General features: G+C 37.7%; 1 protein-coding gene across 17 annotated transcripts in view; it reads left to right on the top strand.

The window, feature by feature from the left end:
• LOC5565778 (proline-rich extensin-like protein EPR1) overlaps positions 1–19,908 on the top strand; it is a 115,409-nt gene that overhangs the window by 72,153 nt on the left and 23,348 nt on the right. For 8 of the 17 annotated variants that reach the window (XM_021845197.1, XM_021845196.1, XM_021845192.1 and 5 more), the window contains exons 2-7: positions 17,000–17,243; positions 17,302–17,749; positions 17,815–18,722; positions 18,784–18,934; positions 18,997–19,315; positions 19,485–19,556. In XM_021845197.1, the coding sequence (XP_021700889.1) occupies positions 17,000–17,243; positions 17,302–17,749; positions 17,815–18,722; positions 18,784–18,934; positions 18,997–19,315; positions 19,485–19,556 (2,142 nt within the window). Of the gene's footprint in view, positions 1–11,898; positions 12,000–16,999; positions 17,244–17,301; positions 17,750–17,814; positions 18,723–18,783; positions 18,935–18,996; positions 19,316–19,484; positions 19,557–19,908 lie in introns of those variants that run through there. The other 9 variants (XM_021845198.1, XM_021845207.1, XM_021845194.1 and 6 more) reach the window with 3 other exon arrangements.

The following is a 19,908-nucleotide window of genomic DNA, read 5'->3' as shown; positions in this document are numbered from 1 at the left end:
TGCAAGAATCATTGTAGGGTTTCTTTAAAAATTGTCGAAACATTTTTTATTTTCAAGGAGAAAACGATTCTTCCGAAGTGTTAGTGAAAAAAAATGTGTTTTATGAGAAAATTACTGGAGGTAATAGCGTTGGAGTGCTCTGGTTTGCCTATAAATACGTTAAGAGAAATTGATTCCGAATAGTCATAAACCAACGAAATTTCAAACAAATGACAGTTAAAGTTAGACCAAACACTAAACATAAACGATAAAATAATTTCCCCTGAAGAAGACACAATCCCCGTGTCGAAACGTTAGGTTAAAATAGTGATAGTTCTCTATGGATGTTCCAGAAGCTTCTCAAGAATTACTTCCAGGAATGTTCACGGCAATTTGTCCCAGAACATATAAAGGGTTAGTCGTAGATTTTTTCATAAACCATAGCATTCAGAAATGCCCTAGAGAAGAATTCCATTTGTTTTTCTAATCGTTAAAGAAGTTCCTTGTAACGATTCTTACAGTTAGCTTACCAGGATTTTCACTATTGATATTCTCAATCGATCTTGGAAAGAGCCAGAAGTTTTGGGGGTCATGAACAAATCATGTCACAAGGCATTAGAATACAATGAAAAACTTTATTGTGTCATCCATACTCCATAAGAACAAGTATCGAGTATGTATGTATATTGAAAAGGTGCTAAATAGTTTCTTCTGAACAGTTTTTTTTTTTGTTGAATCATGGGTAGGACAATCCTTCGACTGTCCTACCCAGCTGTTTTTGTGCGTAGTACATGTCCTACCTGTCCTACCCACTTCCCGCGCCACTGGTCCAGATTGGCAACACTGCTATGATAAAATCGAATTTATTTTCCATGTATTATTTCCATAATATGTTATTCTGAGATTATCAAACGAAATATTTGACGAAAGACGTTTACAAATTGTTGTAGATCGGTAAATATGCATACATCTTTCTAAAAGTATGAGATTTTTCACCACCAAATTCATACAGTTGAATGCGATAAAAACTCCCGATTTACCTCTCTATCATACAAATAAAGTTTCTTAAGTAATCTAAACCAATTTTGAACACGCTTTTTACTTTACTTTTTTATGGGAGCAAAATTATGCAAATTTGGTTATGAATGGATGCATCACTAGAGTGACCTAATGTCAGACATTGGTGGAATATTATTGATGGTTTGACAGTTATACCTTCAGTAGATCAGTAAAGGTTACCAACACACTAACTTTGTCTTAAGAACAAGCTTTTGATATTCAAACAAATTTTCAGGCCAGCCATGTTGTATGCTGTACCAATATGGACTAGCTGTTGTAATACCAGGAAGAAAGCTCTGCAGAGAATTCAAAATAAAATTTTGAAAATGATTCTGAAGCTTCCTCCCTGGTATAGTACCAATGAGTTACATAGAATATCCAATGTTGAAACATTGGAACAAATGTCAAATAAAATAATTAATAATTTCAGGCAAAAATCGTTACAATCTTCTATTGCCACGATTAATGCGTTATATGTTAGGTTAAGTTAGGTTAAGTATATTCAAAGTGTTTTTTTTTTTCTCTTATAAGCAGGTGAAATCGACTCACCTGTAAAAAATCTGAACTGCTACGGCAAATGAAATGTAATATGTTGTTAACAAAATGTTAATAAAATCTTAAATTGTTTTTACCAAATTAGGATGATAGTGTTGTCTAATAACACAGAACACCTAAATATAAGAAATGAATGTAATGTTTGGAATGATACTAATAAAGAAATTAAAAAAAAAATACCAACACACAATTTGTTCTTAAAAAAAATGTCAACCGGAAGCATTTTGTTAGATGTTTGGTAATAATTTTTTGACAACTCTGAGAACATCAATTAAACAAATACAAAACATTGGAGAAACTTATAAAATGCTAATGTTTCTGGTTTCACTTCCAAAATAATATAAGGATACATGCTTTCTCAAGTTCAGAAGACATCAGATATTTGTAAGAGTCCTCTTGTTTCAAATTAGCTTTAAGTTTCATATAACTTTTCTTAGATATTTTGATTCAAATAATTTAAAAAAAAAAAAAATTTAGTCATGATATTTACTTTTAAAAAAAACTTCCTGGACTATCTTAAAACACAGTTTTTTTTCAATCCACGTAATGTTTTGGGAAATGGCTATTGAAAACTAAAGTCATACTATTGTTGATATTTCCAAATACTGAGACCATAAAGATTTAATATCACAAGCCAAAAAAATGTCAATCATGATATGGAACAAAGCATGTATTTTTTGACTTCAGCTAATTATCCGTTCAGCCAATTGAAGATTAAAACTAGAAGCTTCATAATATTTAAAACAATTTATTTGTTTGAGCTAAAATTAAGATCATTACCTTGAATTCAACGATCACCCTGGGATCCCGGGTTGCTCAGGATGTCAGAAATTATTTACTGGGATTCGGAAAATCTCGAAATTTCTCGAATTCTGGGATTTTTCGACACAAGATGTCCCGGTATAAATACCCTTACATTACACAGCTTTTATTTTTATTTTCTTTATTGCGATAAATACTAGATCGCAAATTACAATTTTCTCGTCAAATACCAACTGAGCTTTTTCTCAAATTTCATTAGAAATATATAATTTTAGAGAAAAAATTTCTCACTTGAATAGCATTCGAACCACCATGACAGTAAAAAGAGTATGAACTTTTTAGAAGATGGGCTTATCCTGGTAACGTCCTCGAGGTGGAACAAAGTCATGATAATGGGGGATCTGTGTTCGATTTCCCAATGGTTTTAGATCTCTAAGTGATCGAAATTTCCTTAATTTAATGAGGGCGTAGTGCCTAGAAGCAGCAGGTTCCCTCTTGAAATGAAAAACTGAATTGAAAATTTTGTTCGCCACTTACGGCCTAGTCTGTCTTGATTAGACTGGGTTTTAAAAAAAAAAGTTGTGAAACTCAACGGGACACCCCTTAGATAAGAGCCTTAGAGTAAGAAAAAAGCTCTCCCAAAATTTCAACTCAATTGGTTGCTCCACCAGCTGGCGTGTTCAGCTTGAAGTTTGTATGGGATATTTGATTCAAATATATTGAAAATTGACCCTATGTTACTGTTTCGTTCCGTATACTAGTTTATCGAACTCAATTGAGCCCAGAATGACAAGTACACTAGTTGATACCTCAATTAACATAATTGCAGAAGGTTGTATCTATATTTATATAGGCTCATTTTCATTACTCTTTTAGTTGTTGAAAGTTAGGTTCAGAGTTGCTCGTTGTCACTATCAACGCCTAAAATTTGCTGATTTGCACAGGTCGACTACGATACTGTTCGGATCATTTCTGATACTTCTTCTCTATAATAAACAGAGCATTTCGTTTTTTGTAAAGGCTTTTTTTGCAAAAATGCATATTTTTGAATATTATTAGACACACCTCACATAATTATGTTCATAAATAAGCGAATACTCAAAGTAGTCTCACAAGAAGTTTTCCAAATGTTTTACAATTCTTCAAGTGTGACAACATGGAGCACATGCAAAAAGTAACAGAGAACGACGATTTCATCCCACTGAAATAAAACTCAATTTCACATAAAAACCATGTATGTACCCCCTATAAAATATACGCATCTGTATCCGGCCCGGAAGCATACGAGCGTCATTTGAACCATATGACGCGAAACTCGGCGCGAATAACGATCATACGCGAGTACATTGACACCAGACAGCGTTTTTCGCATTTCGATTAGAAAGACGAATCAAAACACCCACTTGTCGGATTGAAAATAAAATCAACCCAGTGGCGGAAAAGAAGTTGGGCCTCTAGAGTAGAGTGGATCTCATACTATGTGCTATCATATAGACGTGTGAGTGTCACTCATAGGGTTACCATATTTTGCATGAACTAGAAATACCGTAAAGCTCAATATTCAATCGAAGGTAAAAAAAAATATTACAGAAAACAAGATAAACAGATATATTGATACCATGTATTTAGCTAGCAAATATAACAGTTTGTGTGTGCACAAATATCAATATCTAAAGAATCCTAATTAAACACTTGTTTTCAAAACTTTGTCAGATTTCAAATTGTTAGAGGCTATTCTTATTTTTGTGTTTATGAACCTATATTTCATAGTTTTATCAGAATGCATCAACTAATCGTTTTAAATTATAGTTAATCTTGTAAAATCCGTATATATCCGTATAGTATATCCGTAGCTAATAGAGTACACTTTATATAAAATTTCTCAAAAATAATAGAACGCATTTCTTTAGAGAACAAAATGAATACAGTATACTCTGAGAAAAGTACGTCCGGTAACCCTAGTCGGCTCCCCCTCTTGGGCAATGTGTGGTAGAACGGAAAAATCGGCTCAATTTTTCTTCAGCTTGATCAGATTTTGCCATCGTCGTCGTCGAGTTTGATCCGGCTCGCATCATCGATATTTTTAGAACGTTTTATTAAAAGAATAGCACCACCATAACGGTTGGTTAGACCATTCGAGGCTGGATATATGTAGTTTGCATGCGCTATTTTCCGATATTTATTTTTATACCAATACGCATTTCCGCAGAACAAAAATACGGCGAGTTGTCCATGAACAAAACGTGCGAAATTAAAAGCAACTGCAGAATTCGGACAAATACGCAAACTGCGGATTGGTTCAGGGTTTCCACCCACATTCGAGAATGATTTTTGTTTTGCAGCATCCAGTATCAGACTTGGTATTGCCGTAGGGCAAGTTGATTGAAATGATCCCATGAAATGATTGGCGTTAGATCATTCTGTTTGTCAAATGAGTATGCCGCATTGATTTTTTCAATTCGAAGATGGTAGATTCGATTCCCGAATTAGTTGTTGATGTATATTATTCATTTTTTTTAACCTAAAGCTTATTGCTTATGAAAATATTCTTAGGAGCTCTTCTACAGTTACTAGCTGAAAGATTTCTTTCTCAATTGATCTTTTTACATATGTATATATACAGTCAGGTCTCCTATTAGACACATGGTTGGGGGGCGTAATAGGAATCTACGTAATAGGAGACCCAGGGCTTATGGGATTTCATCACTTTGGGGGTGTTGTTGAATATCTCGTATGCCAAAAGAGATAGCACAGTACTGTCTTCGGCGAAGTTTCAGTGCTAAGTACGATCTACCTTTAGGAGTTGAGGATCATCCTTTTAGTTGAGAACTTGGCCGGTAGGGGCGCTTTTTCTGATTTGCACTATATGAACCATGAGGGATAAGAATGCAAAATTTTGTATCATATGATATCTCTAGATCCTGATGTTTTGGAAGGTTGGTGTCTTCGGAAGAGTTGTTCAGTAGCTCAAGGGCTGACATGCGGTGGTCATTCTGATACGGAATTACGCCACCAGGCGGCGCTAGTGGACATGAAATTTTTGTTTTGCGTATTGCTCAGTAGCCTGACCACTTAGAAAGATGGCGTCTTCGGCAAAGTTGCTCAGTATCACAAGGGCTAACATTATTTGAGCCGAAAGTTTCGAATTTTTGCCACTAGGCGGCGCTAGTGAGCAAAGAATTTTTGTTTCGCGGATAGCTCAGTAGCCTGACCACTTAGAAAGATGGCGTCTTCGGCAAAGTTGCTCAGTACCACAAGGGCTAACATTATTTGAGCCGAAAGTTTCGAATTTTTGCCACTAGGCGGCGCTAGTGAGCAAAGAATTTTTGTTTCGCGGATAGCTCAGTAGCCTGACCACTTAAAAAGATGGCGTCTTCGGCAAAGTTGCTCAGTATCACAAGGGCTAACATTATTTGAGCCGAAAGTTTCGAATTTTTGCCACTAGGCGGCGCTAGTGAGCAAAGAATTTTTGTTTCGAGGATAGCTCAGTAGCCTGACCACTTAGAAAGATGGCGTCTTCGGCAAAGTTGCTCAGTATCACAAGAGCTAACATTATTTGAGCCGAAAGTTTCAAAATTTTGCCACTAGGCGGCGCTAGTGAGCAAATATTTTTTTGTTTCGCGGATAGCTCAGTAGCCTGATCACTTAGAAAGATGGCGTCTTCGGCAAAGTTGCTCAGTATCACAAGGACTAACACTATTTGAGCCGAAGGTTTCGAATTTTTGCCACTAGGCAGCGCTAGTGAGCAAAGAATTTTTGTTTCGAGGATAGCTCAGTAGCCTGACCACTTAGAAAGATGGCGTCTTCGGCAAAGTTGCTCAGTATCACAAGAGCTAACATTATTTGAGCCGAAAGTTTCAAAATTTTGCCACTAGGCGGCGCTAGTGAGCAAATATTTTTTTGTTTCGCGCATAGCTCAGTAGCCTGATCACTTAGAAAGATGGCGTCTTCGGCAAAGTTGCTCAGTATCACAAGGGCTAACATTATTTGAGCCTAAAATTTGGAAATTTTGCAACTAGACGGCGCTAGTGAGTAAAGAATTTTTGTTTCGCGGATAGCTCAGTAGCCTGACCACTTAGAAAGATGGCGTCTTCGGCAAAGTTGCTCAGTATCACAAGGACTAACATTATTTGAGCCGAAAGTTTCGAAATTTTGCCACTAGGCGGCGCTAGTGAGCAAATAATTTTTGTTTTGCGGATAGCTCAGTAGCCTGATTATTTAGAAAAAAAAAGTCTTCAGAAAAGTTGTCTAGTACCACAAGCACTAACATTATTTGAGCCGAGAATTTCTAGATACAGTAATGTTCCGATTTTGTCAGCCCCATGTTGCATTTAGGGTTGACTAAAACGGGAAAAAGCTAAAATCGGGAAATAAAATTCGACTACTTTTTATATTTATTCTTATCCATAGACTTCGCTTAATGTTTTTGTTGATGTTTACAGCGTTTTTTTTTTATATTTTTGTATGAACCGTAATAATATACAAGATCCCTAACGTAACTGTATTCTGTGACAACTGTGATATAAAGTGAATTCATACTTTGGATGATCGTATAGACGTGGCCAATGTCACACCTGACTTTTTACAATATGGTTGTACCTAATATTTCCACATTAAAATAATGTTTTTTTTTTGAAGGTTGACAAAATCGGGTCAAAAGGGTGTTAAAATCGGGGGTAGACAAAATCGGGTCTAAAAAGGTGCTAAAATCGGGGGTAGATAAAATTGGGGGTAGACAAAATCGGGGGCAGACAAAATCGGGTCATTACTGTATTATATATACGAAGAAATCGGGAGAAAAAGTTTTTTTTATAGAATTGAATTATCGTTATGAAAAAGAAGGTTTATATTATAAAAATATTCAAACAAGAGTGTTGTGTAACTGAAGAGATAAGGCCAGTCCTAGTAATCTCATTAAGATTATTAGCGAATGGATTTCCCAATTTATAAGTAATTACTGACATTCTGACCTAACTTCATTTCTATCCAATCCATATATTGGAAAATGTGGAGTTCATACAATGACGAGATAAAAATAACCATACATATTTTTTCTTTGGTTCATATAAATAGCTAACGATCACACATTTAAGTAGTAAATGGATCCTCGCTCTTTCTCATATCAAAAAATTGATCAAAAATTCTCCCAATCCGTCGAAAATACTAGGAAATTAGCCACACTTTTATCCAAATGTAAAATATAATGTATGTATTTTTCTCTAGGCACTTTTACTTAAACGTGACAATTCCAGAAAAATCGATAGCCCTTGTCATACTGAACAACTTTGGTCAGGCTACTGAGCAATCCGCAAAACAAAAATTATTTGCTCACTAGCGCCGCCTAGTGGTAAAATTTCGAAACTTTCGGCTCAAATAATGTTAGTCCTCGTGATACTGAGCAACTTTACCGAAGACGCCATCTTTCTAAGTGGTCAGGCTACTCAGCTATGCGCAAAACAGAAATCATTGCTCACTAGCGCCGCCTAGTGGCAAAATTTCAAAACTTTGGGCTCAAACAATGTTAGTCCCTGTGTTAATGAGCAACTTTGCCGAAGACGCCATCTTTCTAAGTGGTCAGGCTAATCAGCTATGCGCAAAACAAAAAATCATTGCTCACTAGCGCCGCCTAGTGGCAAAAATTCGAAACTTTAGGATCAAATAATGTTAATCCTTGTGATACTGAGCAACTTTGCCGAAGACGCCATCTTTCTAAGTGATCAGGCTACTGAGCTATGCGCAAAACAAAAATTCTTTGCTCACTAGCGCCGCCTAGTGGCGAAATTTCCAAATTTTAGGCTCAAATAATGTTAGTCCTTGTGATACTGAGCAACTTTGCCGAAGACGCCATCTTTCTAACTGATCAGGCAACTGAGCTATCCGCGAAACAAAAAATATTTGCTCACTAGCGCCGCCTAGTGGCAAAATTTCGAAACTTTCGGCTCAAATAATGTTAGCCCTTGTGATACAGAGCAATTTTGCCGAAGACGCCATCTCTCTAAGTAGTCAGGCTACTGAGCTATCCTCGAAACAAAAATTCTTTGCTCACTAGCGCTGCCTAGCGGCAAAACTTCGAAACTTTCGGCTCAAATAATGTTAGCCCTTGTGATACTGAGCAACTTTGCCGAAGACGCCATCTTTCTAAGTGATCAGGCTACTGAGCTATGCGCAAAACAAAAATTCTTTGCTCACTAGCGCCGCCTAGTGGCAAAATTTCGAAATTTTAGGCTCAAATAATGTTAGTCCTTGTGATACTGAGCAACTTTGCCGAAGACGCCATCTTTCTAAGTGGTCAGGCTACTGAGCTATCCGCGAAACAAAAATTCTTTGCTCACTAGCGCCGCCTAGTGGCAAAAATTCGAAACTTTCGGCTCAAATAATGTTAGCCCTTGTGGTACTGAGCAACTTTGCCGAAGACGCCATCTTTCTAAGTGGTCAGGCTACTGAGCTATGCGCGAATTAAAAATTCTTTGCTCACTAGCGCCGCCTAGTGGCAAAAATTCGAAACTTTCGGCTCAAATAATGTTAGCCCTTGTGATACTGAGCAACTTTGCCGAAGACGCCATCTTTCTAAGTGGTCAGGCTACTGAGCTATCCTCGAAACAAAAATTCTTTGCTCACTAGCGCCGCCTAGTGGCAAAAATTCGAAACTTTCGGCTCAAATAATGTTAGCCCTTGTGGTACTGAGCAACTTTGCCGAAGACGCCATCTTTCTAAGTGGTCAGGCTACTGAGCTATCCGCGAAACAAAAATTTTTTGCTCACTAGCGCCGCCTAGTGGCAAAAATTCGAAACTTTCGGCTCAAATAATGTTAGCCCTTGTGATACTGAGCAACTTTGCCGAAGACGCCATCTTTCTAAGTGGTCAGGCTACTGAGCTATCCGCGAAACAAAAATTCTTTGCTCACTAGCGCCGCCTAGTGGCAAAAATTCGAAACTTTCGGCTCAAATAATGTTAGCCCTTGTGGTACTGAGCAACTTTGCCGAAGACGCCATCTTTCTAAGTGGTCAGGCTACTGAGCTATCCGCGAAACAAAAATTTTTTGCTCACTAGCGCCGCCTAGTGGCAAAAATTCGAAACTTTCGGCTCAAATAATGTTAGCCCTTGTGATACTGAGCAACTTTGCCGAAGACGCCATCTTTCTAAGTGGTCAGGCTACTGAGCTATCCGCGAAACAAAAATTCTTTGCTCACTAGCGCCGCCTAGTGGCAAAAATTCGAAACTTTCGGCTCAAATAATGTTAGCCCTTGTGGTACTGAGCAACTTTGCCGAAGACGCCATCTTTCTAAGTGGTCAGGCTACTGAGCTATCCGCGAAACAAAAATTCTTTGCTCACTAGCGCCGCCTAGTGGCAAAAATTCGAAACTTTCGGCTCAAATAATGTTAGCCCTTGTGATACTGAGCAACTTTGCCGAAGACGCCATCTTTCTAAGTGGTCAGGCTTCTGAGCAATGCGCAAAACAAAAATTTCATGTCCACTAGCGCCGCCTGGTGGCGTAATTCCGTATCAGAATGACCACCGCATGTCAGCCCTTGAGCTACTGAACAACTCTTCCGAAGACACCAACCTTCCAAAACATCAGGATCTAGAGATATCATATGATACAAAATTTTGCATTCTTATCCCTCATGGTTCATATAGTGCAAATCAGAAAAAGCGCCCCTACCGGCCAAGTTCTCAACTAAGGATGATCCTCAACTCCTAAAGGTAGATCGTACTTAGCACTGAAACTTCGCCGAAGACAGTACTGTGCTATCTCTTTTGGCATACGAGATATTCAACAACACCCCCAAAGTGATGAAATCCCATAAGCCCTGGGTCTCCTATAACGTCCTGGTGTGTCTTATAGGAGTGAGCGTAATAGGAGTGCACGTTATAGGAATGCGTTTAATAGGAGACCCGACTGTAGTACGAAAATACTCTATTTCCTGGAAAGTCGAGATAATTTCCAACTCGATAAGCTTCGTCATTTTGAACAGTATTTTAAGATTATTTGACCAAACATTTTTGAATGCATGGAACTCCTCATAAAAGTCAATTTAGCAAACTTAGAGCTCTCGAAAGCCAAGATTTTAAAATATTTTATTCCAGAAAAATTGAAGAATTTTATAAATTTCACATTGAAACCTTGTAATAATTGATCTTTTTCGATGAACTTACTTTATGCATAGCTTTTAATATTTCTATGTCTTTCCAAAACATGTTCTTAGTATAACAGTTAAAATCTTTGACAACATTTGAAAAGATTCTAAACCTCTAGAAATTTCATAAATAAAAAAATCTTAGAAATTATTCTATAACAAATAAACAAATTTTACCAAACGATTAGATCAGCTTTTGAAAACTTTATTTTAACAAATTCTTAACCAGTTAAATGAGAATTAAAGGATGAAGCATTGATATATTTTCTTGCACAATTTTAACACATAATTGTTAATTGTCAATTTCAATGATTTGTGAATCCTTGCTCGAACTATTTCCTGTACTCGTTTTAGACAAGCATAACACGTTAATTAAATTTAGTAATGAAAAAGTTGCAGTTGTTTGTTGAAAAAGCCCATGATTCATACTGTATAACATATTTATTACGCTTCAATATTGATATTTTTCTATATTAAAAATGAATTCCATAGGCTCAGTGACATTTTGATCTACATAACGACAGCTCATCTCGAAGTTATATTTGCAGAGGGTGATTCAAAAGTGATTTCAATGTTAACTCGAAATGATTTTTAAAAAATTGTTCCAGGGCATCAACATTTTTGAAAATTTAGTTTTCAATTCTATTTTTAACATAGATGTATAGGGGTGCTGGGGGCAAGAAGGACACCTTAAGATATATAGGTTCAAATCATGGTTGATTAGCACAATTTTTGAAGATTATTCCAGTGTAGGGGCAAGCTCACCTCTTGTTCTAAATGATGTTATCGATAGATTTCAAATACATAAGAAACACATGATGATTTGAGATCCCTCACAGCTATACTAAACAATTGAAAATCATCAATACTGTGCGGAAAAATCAATATGTTTTGTAAACTGACACTTATATTGAGCTATTCGGTAATCCAATCCGCATGGTTATTAAATTAATTAACTCATTACGCGTGGTAAAGATGGACAAATTATGGGTGAAATTATGAAAAAAATCCACGTGCTCGGCTGGGATCCCAGCCGAGCACGTGGATTTTTTTCATAATTTCACCCATAATTTGTCCATCTTTACCACGCGTAATGAGTTAATTAATATGTTTTGTATTTATTGGGAGTCAAACCTTGTTTTCCAGTCTCACATTCTTATAATATTTCGCATTTTTCGTGTTGGTGAGTTAAAGACATTTTTTCTATTTTTTGTACTAAAAAAAAATAATGTAATATTTGCACAACCCTCAATTGGTACTCAATTTATTCTTATCCTGAGTTAAACATCAAAAAATTGATTTGAACTACGTGAAATTAGAATTGAAATTAGGCACTTTTGCCCCGGGTGTCACTCTTGCCCTATGTCCCCCTATGTACAAAACTATATAATCCTAAAAAACCCATTTGGATATTGATTCATGCTACATTGGTCAATCGGATCTTTTATTCTGGGTTTCTTATTTCAGACTACCCAATGCCCAAGTTTTCCAGGATCCCTGAAAATGTAGGTACCGTAAAACGGGGTATCTTTTATAATGTGGGTAACTTTGATAGTGCGGGACCCGTACACTCTGAGAAGTAATCATGTTCAAGTCATTACCAAAAACATATAGCTTTTTTCCATAATGCTTTTCATATAGCTCTTATTGTATAGATAGCGTTCATTATGAAAATCACATACCTTTTAAGCATAAAGACGATGGATATGGAATCCAATGGAAGTTGGTGCTATAGACAGAATCATATACATTTCATCCAAAATAAATATAGATAATAATTGGTTCTTTAATAAAACTGAAATAATGTTTAAATGGCATTTACTACATGATTATTTGAAAAAAAAATCTCAAAAATAAAAGTACGCTAGAGTAGTAGGGGAACCTGGTCCAATTCGGACCCTGTTCTAATTCGGACCATCAAGCATTTCTCAATACTGGCGATACTGTAAAGATCGTGGGTACCGTTTTTCTGCTCACCGTTTGGCTTAGATCTAACACAAGAAATTTGACGCCTTTCAGTTATTACGTTTGCTTTTTATATTAGTTTATTGATTTGAAGTGTTCAGGTATACTGTCGGTTGGCGTTATTTCCAAGCTTCTATAAACGACAATAATTCTCCAATCTCTCTGTGTTATTTTATAATCGAATCACCCTAGCCTAAGCTTTCATCTGACCATATGGTTTTGATATGTCTATGCACCGTTTGTGCTCAACAAGTTTGAAAATCTCAAAATGTGTGTTGATCCAATCCGGACCTTTTGATATGGTTCAATACGGACCTCTTGATTTTCAACGTGTACTCAGTCTATTCTAAGAGCTCCACCCGGTAAAAATCTTCCCGACTTGATAAAAAATCACAGAAGTTGTAATATTGATTAATAGTGCCTTTGTTTCTGTTGCGGTCAAGAAAATGGCTTCGCAAAAAATCTAGGAAATGAGGTAGATTACCAAAAACTAAAGGAATCAATAAATCAGCTACTTGAAAAGCATCTCCATCAATACCACAGCCAAGCTTTATCCAAAATAGTTTGGCAATACGCTATAAAAAACGTTTACGAGTACAGTACAGTCAACTATCCCTTATCCGATTTACTGTGTTTTTGTTCACAAGCTCGTAGGAAAGCGCAGTTCCTTCAATATAGTGTACTTTAATCCATAAATTTAAGTAGATACTTCTCAAACTTGAATTTCCGAGACTTCGAGTCTGTTTGTTGTCTGTTTCAGTTTCCCATACAAGTTCACCTTTTCAACGCGATATTTCATAGCAAAGTTTTAATGTGTGGAAAATATTACAATATTCAACTTCAAAATTACTTTTTTGAATGTATTTTGTCAAAATAAATAAAAAAAAAGCTATAAAATTTGAAAATATGTGTACTTCATCTCGATAGCTCCCATACACGATAGTCTGTTCAAAATCGAGTTAGGAAGAGTTGACTGTACCCAATTTTGAACAAGTTTCTGATATATTTTTAATGAAATTCATATTTCACTTGAGCTTGTTCTGACTCGAATTAGTTTGAAATTTCTCACACATTGAGTTTATTTTTTATGCTTGCGCTTGCAGAAAAAGTTTAATAAGCTTTAATACCAAAGAAATCTGAGTTATATTTTGTTACTAACATTGCAAATAACGATGAAATATAGGGTGGTCCGAATTAGAACATGGTGGGTCCGAATTGGAACAGGGTAGGTCCAATTCGGACCTTTTGGAGAAGTTGGTTCAAACATGTCTAGCCATGTCCTGGTAGGAGCTATCACAAAACTCTGTGAGAGAAAAATGTGCGCGCTGAATTGCGCTTTCACGAAAACATAAAACTTTTCATGCCGTTCATCGTGCTGAAAAGATATGGCCAAAAAACTGTTACTAGGTCCGAATTGGGCCATGTTCCCCTACATTTTAAAATTATTTATTTAACATAACGTATTAGAATCCACGTAAATGATTTCTTTTTTGACATGCTTTGAGAGGGACCAAGTACTTCCCCAGTCTTCAAATCTTTCATCATCCGGGTATTCGAATCCACTACCTAACCATCTCATAGTTACTACTGGAACCTGCAGCAAAGTAATTTTTGTTGTAGGATGGTCGGTACAAAAATCTAAAACAATGGAACTATGTTAACAAAATTTAAGCACAAAACTAACTGCCGAATAAAACATCTCACCTAGATATCGTCAAACAGAACTTTAGAAAGTTCTCAGTTGTATAGAATTAGCAGCGAATTTCTTCAGCGAGCAAGGTAAATGCTCGCAAATAATGGTTTCACATTCTGAAATATGTACATAAAACTATATAATTATTGAAAAGTTAATATGTACCAGCTTACCGTTACAAATTTGCAAAAGCTCGTCGTTAAACCAAAATCTGCTACAAAATTGTATGCAGTGGCCGCCATCGTAGTACTAAATATAAACAGATTTTTTTCACAATATAAAATCATATAACATGTATCTGATTTTTCAATTACCGAATGGGTAAACGATATCCAATAAGTTATATGTGAAATTCAAACGGCTTCCATATGGTTATTATTTAAACCTCGTTGGACATTCATATAGTCTTTATTGGGTGTTAATAAAACCTATCAAATATGAATTCTGATGCGTGTATATGATTTTCCAGATAAATATAATCGGATTAATTGGCTCAGTGTAACATACTAAACGAAATAATAAAATTTCTGTTCTTTAGTTAAGCAAAATTAATGCAAAAGAAAATAAATTTTGTAACACTTCATGTACGAGCAATTTTCGTTAGAATCGGTAAATTAACGTAAGTAACTGAGATACCAGTACTTGTTTTAAAAACATAAAATAAGAATATTTTAAATTGAATGCACAAATATTCAGTTTTTCTTTAAAAAAAAAACTATCAAAGTTACCTCGTTTTACGGTACATCTGTTTTGGATTATAGAATAGCTTGCATATGCATAAAAAACCATAATTACTTGCAGATGAGGTGTTTAAAATAACTATATTGCAACGAAATAGATTTAAGCTAATAACTTGATCTGAATATGTATATTAACTGATCAGGGGATTAAGACCATTACAAATCTGATTTTTTTCCTCTGCTGTTTCACATGTTAGTTTGGTAGAATTCGGATTTTTGACGGGTAACAGAAATTTTCACCTTGATTTTGAGGTCCCTAGGAATCTGGGGCCCGGTGCGAACCGCACCCTCCTAACTACGCTACTGTACAATGCTCAAACGCATAAATTAGAGGTGTGTGTCAACAATGATGTTATTTTCCTTACAAGATTTCACTTCATAGGTGAGGAATTGTACTTGCGTTAGGTTTGATACCCACTTTTAAGATTTTATTCCTTAAACAAGATACCACACAAAAACCAAGGGGTCGTACACAATTTCTGTCACGCTCCAGGGGGGGGGGTCTTTTCAGAGTTTTCTTCCAGTATTACTCCAAAAGAATTCATCTAGTGATTCTCCCATTGATTTTCTTATGATTTCGTCCAAGATTTTCGCTCAGGTTTCCTTCAAGCATCAATCAGGGTTCCTCTGCAGATACTCGAGGAGTAACTCACAGGATTTCTTCAGGAATTCCTCCGAAAATTCCTCAAGAAAATCCTCACTAAACTTACCTAGTGTTTTTACAATATATTCGTTCGGGACTACTTCAAGTTTCAAAACAACAACTTATACAAGGATGTCCAGTGATTCTTAACAAAAAATATCAAAACATTTCTTGAAGTATTTTACCTGGAATGCTTCCTGGGATGATCCAATGATTTATCCACTGCACCCTCCACAACATTCCTTAAAATTTTTATTTTGAATTCCACACAACCATCGGGCAAAATTTTATCGGTGGAATAACTAATGCTGGAGAACATTCAGCGGGATTTTCTAGAGAAATGCTACAAAAACATCGGGGAAATGGTGGAATTAATAGAATGATTGCTGTACCATTTTCTATAGGAAACACCAAATAAAGGAATTTATATGGCAAAATACTTAGGAAAGCTTCTGGAAGAAACTGTTGATAAATAACCCCTGGAGCAAATTCCGGAGGAATGCATAGAGAAGTATCTGGACCAAACCCCTAGAGAAATTCTTTGAGGGTTTCTGGGCAAATTCATTGAGAAACCCTGGAAGAGTTTCTGTTAGAATCCATGGGCAATTTCTTGAAAGAATTCTTGTAAGAGTGGAATAATTCCTATCAGTGTAAAAATGTATGGACGAGTTATAACTAGAATTTCTGGCGTAACTCCTGGGAAACCCGTGGAGGAATGTTTATAAGACGGATCTCCTGGGCCTATAGGATCCCTATAGCTATCCCTATAAGATTTCGTAGGAAAACTTTTTGTAAATATTTACTTAATGTATTCTCGAAGACATCTTAGATCCCGAAACTCTCCCTCGAGTGAGTGTTGTGAGTGAATTCCCAAAAAGAAACCTATGGAGGAGTCGAGCAGTCTTTTCTTGAATATTTCATTTATTTGAGGCTCAATCGCGTTCTACGCTTTATATAGCCGAAAATTATTTGTTGTATTTGTGTACAATTCAATAACTTCTTGAGTGCCAAAATTAGTAGGGAGCTGCATACAGGCTCGAGGTTAATGGTCACATATCTTTTGATTTATAAACATGTTTGTAACTAGAAATAATAAGGGAAGGAATTCTTTCTATGAAATTTGCAAAATTTCTTCATTGTTCCATAGATTTGTTGAGAAATTTCTATAAGACAATAACAGTCAGTTACCCAATACTTCCAGGTCTATTCAGGAATTAATTTAAGAAATCCACACTCTTCGAACATTTCTTGTAAAATTCAATCTTCAAGCGAACCTTTTGACGCGAATTTGAGTGAATATTTTTTTAGCGGTAAAAAAATGAAGCTGCCGGTAGAGGGGTAAAGTATGCTTCCGAATTACTTCGATCTTACTTTGAATTTTCCGCAAAACACAATAATTATTTTGGTAATCCACCGAAAACAACTATATTAACATTCAACATTTTTCATCTCTCAATCCAACAGCTATGGCGGTCCACCACAGTCCACAATCGGCAGTTCAGCACGACGGATACAGGCACAACTGCCAGCAGAACCGCCGGCTTGCGTGCAAAATGCCATGATGCGACGTGATAAGCAACCATTCACATATACCCCTGGTGGCATTGACCTGTCCCAGATCAAATCGCCCCGTATGGCCAAACGGATATCACGGAACGCACAGTCGGAAGGTGTGAGTAATCAGCCAAAAGTCTCCCCACTAGCACAGGTTAGTTGAAAAATTAGAAAATTTTAGCAACATATTTACAAAACTTTCTCGTGAATAGAATAATAACACTAGCAATAGTAGTAGTAGTCAACCAGCAGTGTCTCCTGCGGCGACTTTGGGAGCTGCCGCAATGGGTATGCCCTTCCAGGTATTTCCCACGGGGCCTCCAGCTCCTCCCCCTCCACCTCCTCCAAGTGTAGCAAGGAAGCCAACACAGGGACAAACCAACGGTAACAGTGCACCTGCTCCACCTCCTCCTCCCCCACCACCAGTTCTTTCAGTTGAGAAAAAGACTCCAGTACCACAATCTTTCGAACCACCTCCGATGGGATGTAGGCCAGAGATCAAAATCCCACCAAATCCAATGGCCAATCTTCGAAAAGCGCCTCGTCCTCAACCAAAGAACGATTTTTGGATAGAGGAATATCGAAACGAGAAACGCAATGATCTGCCAAACCCTGTTCAGCAGATGCCTGTGTATAGTACGCGAGAAGCAGACGAAGAAGGTAAAATGTACATCGTTGCATCTGGGTGTAAGGTGTCACTAATCCTCATTATTCCATACTTCCAGTCGCTAAGAATACGCATAATCGCACAGACCAACTTACCGTTAGGAACGATTCGCCCAATCGCTCACCAAGCCCATCCAATCTAACTAAATCGCTCGAAAACGGTTCACAGGTGTCGACAATGAAGACACCTCCAGTCTATAGTCAAAGTCCAGTTCCACCCAACCTCCCACCACCTATCACACCAACTAAATTATCACAACCATCATCAACCCTGTCCATCGACTCCACATCGAAACAGACCAAGGAACAGTCTCCTAAGCCCCGACAAAAATCACCACCATTATCTACTCCACCATCTCCGCCCACCAACGGAACATCCGTTAGCACGCAAAACACTGCACCAACCACAATCACCAACTCCACAACGGTTAAACCTCCCACAGCTCAAAAGCCAGCCCCTCAAGCATTAGGTTCTCTATACATACCACCACCTCACGAAGCGTTTGCCAATAGCAAGCAGAGTCTACTCACTCAAACAAGCCCACCATGGATGTCATCACGTCAAAACAGTGTTAAAGAACAGCCCGAATGGGTTCATAAAGAGGACCCCGATTACTTGGGATCCAAAGTATCATCAGCGTCCAAGTCAAACAGTAACGAATTCGCGGTTAAATCTTCAGAATCTATCACTGCAGCTCCACCAAGTCCGCCGAAACCTGCTCCAGTACCAAAACCGCAGCAATCCCCTCAACCCACTACATCAGTTAGCAGACCACAGACTATCGAGTTGCCCTCTCCAGCAATCTCACAAACACATTACATACAGCTGCAAAATCCCAAGGTCACACCCCAGCCAATCGTACAGCAGGCTCCTGTAGGCACAATGCCAACACTTCGGAGCTATCAACAAACACCGGTATATGTGCAGAACCAAGAGTACTCCCCGCAGCCGGCAACAACTCAAAAGGTAGGAGACTAACTCATGCAGGATGTCCGAAAGTAAAATAATAATTCTTGTACATCAACAGGAACGCATCATACCCATACAAATGGAACAGTCGCCTATTAAAACGCCGGCATCAGCACCAAGTTTTGCACCTCCACCGTACTACAGTCCTGGACCGCAATACAATACCGTTCAGTCGCCACTTACAGTTGGTTATCCAGGTCCTCATAGTGGTAACGCATCAGGCTATAAAGTACTCCTTTTGGCAAACCACACAACATATACTCTATTACAGGCTTTACAACACCAACCGCGATGTACAGCAACCCAAATCACTTCGTCAATCAGGGCTATAACAACATCAACTACCCGCCTGCATCACCTCAGCATCCCATGTATCAACAGCATCACCAGCACTATCAACAGCAACCGCCACCAATGCAGCAACAGCAACAACATCAGCAAATGATGCACCAACAACGAATGCAGCAACAGACGCCTACGCAACAACCCGGAGGTGTTCGGATCATACCAATCAAAGTCGACAACGACAACGAGACTACGGCTACCACTGTGCGTGGACCTCTATCTCAAACGCCAGCAATCATTCAAAGGTATGGCCATCATATGCATGCATGGTGCAATCTTCCTGCTAATCGCTTCTATCCCAGCCAGAACCCTTGGCCTTACGTAGAACCCAAAACTTAACAAGGATCTTCTAATTCTGCACTATTTTTTTCTTCTTCTCTTATTTACAAATGTTGCCCAATTACCGGCATACAGCGGTGACCATAGATATATCATTCACGATATCCCGCTAGAAGCTAAGCTTCGTTTCCTTAAAAATAGACTCAGGTATACCGACTACCAACGAGACGCAAGCAAGCAGTTCTTGCTGTTTTCGCTGTACTTTCTGTTTCTTGTTCGTTACTTTGTTTCCGCGTTGATTTTTCTTTTTGTTCTCTGTTCACCGCATTTTTTGGACATTTGTTTTATATTTGACGGATCACCAGTCTACCATACGTGCAAGCGCACGACCAGGAATTTCGGGTTGTTCTAAAATGTAACGACGCTCTTCATTCATCGTCACTACCTTTCTGCTGCATGCTGTCATCGAGCTTTGCAAGATGCCGTCTAGACTCGCCTGCACTCGCTGATCAAATTTTTCATCTGTGACATGTGACAATCATACACACAAGACTTAATC

The sequence above is a fragment of the Aedes aegypti genome, chromosome 2, assembly GCF_002204515.2.
Source record: "Aedes aegypti strain LVP_AGWG chromosome 2, AaegL5.0 Primary Assembly, whole genome shotgun sequence".
NCBI classification, from domain to species: domain Eukaryota; kingdom Metazoa; phylum Arthropoda; class Insecta; order Diptera; family Culicidae; genus Aedes; species Aedes aegypti.
This window is presented reverse-complemented; position numbering and strand designations above follow the sequence as displayed.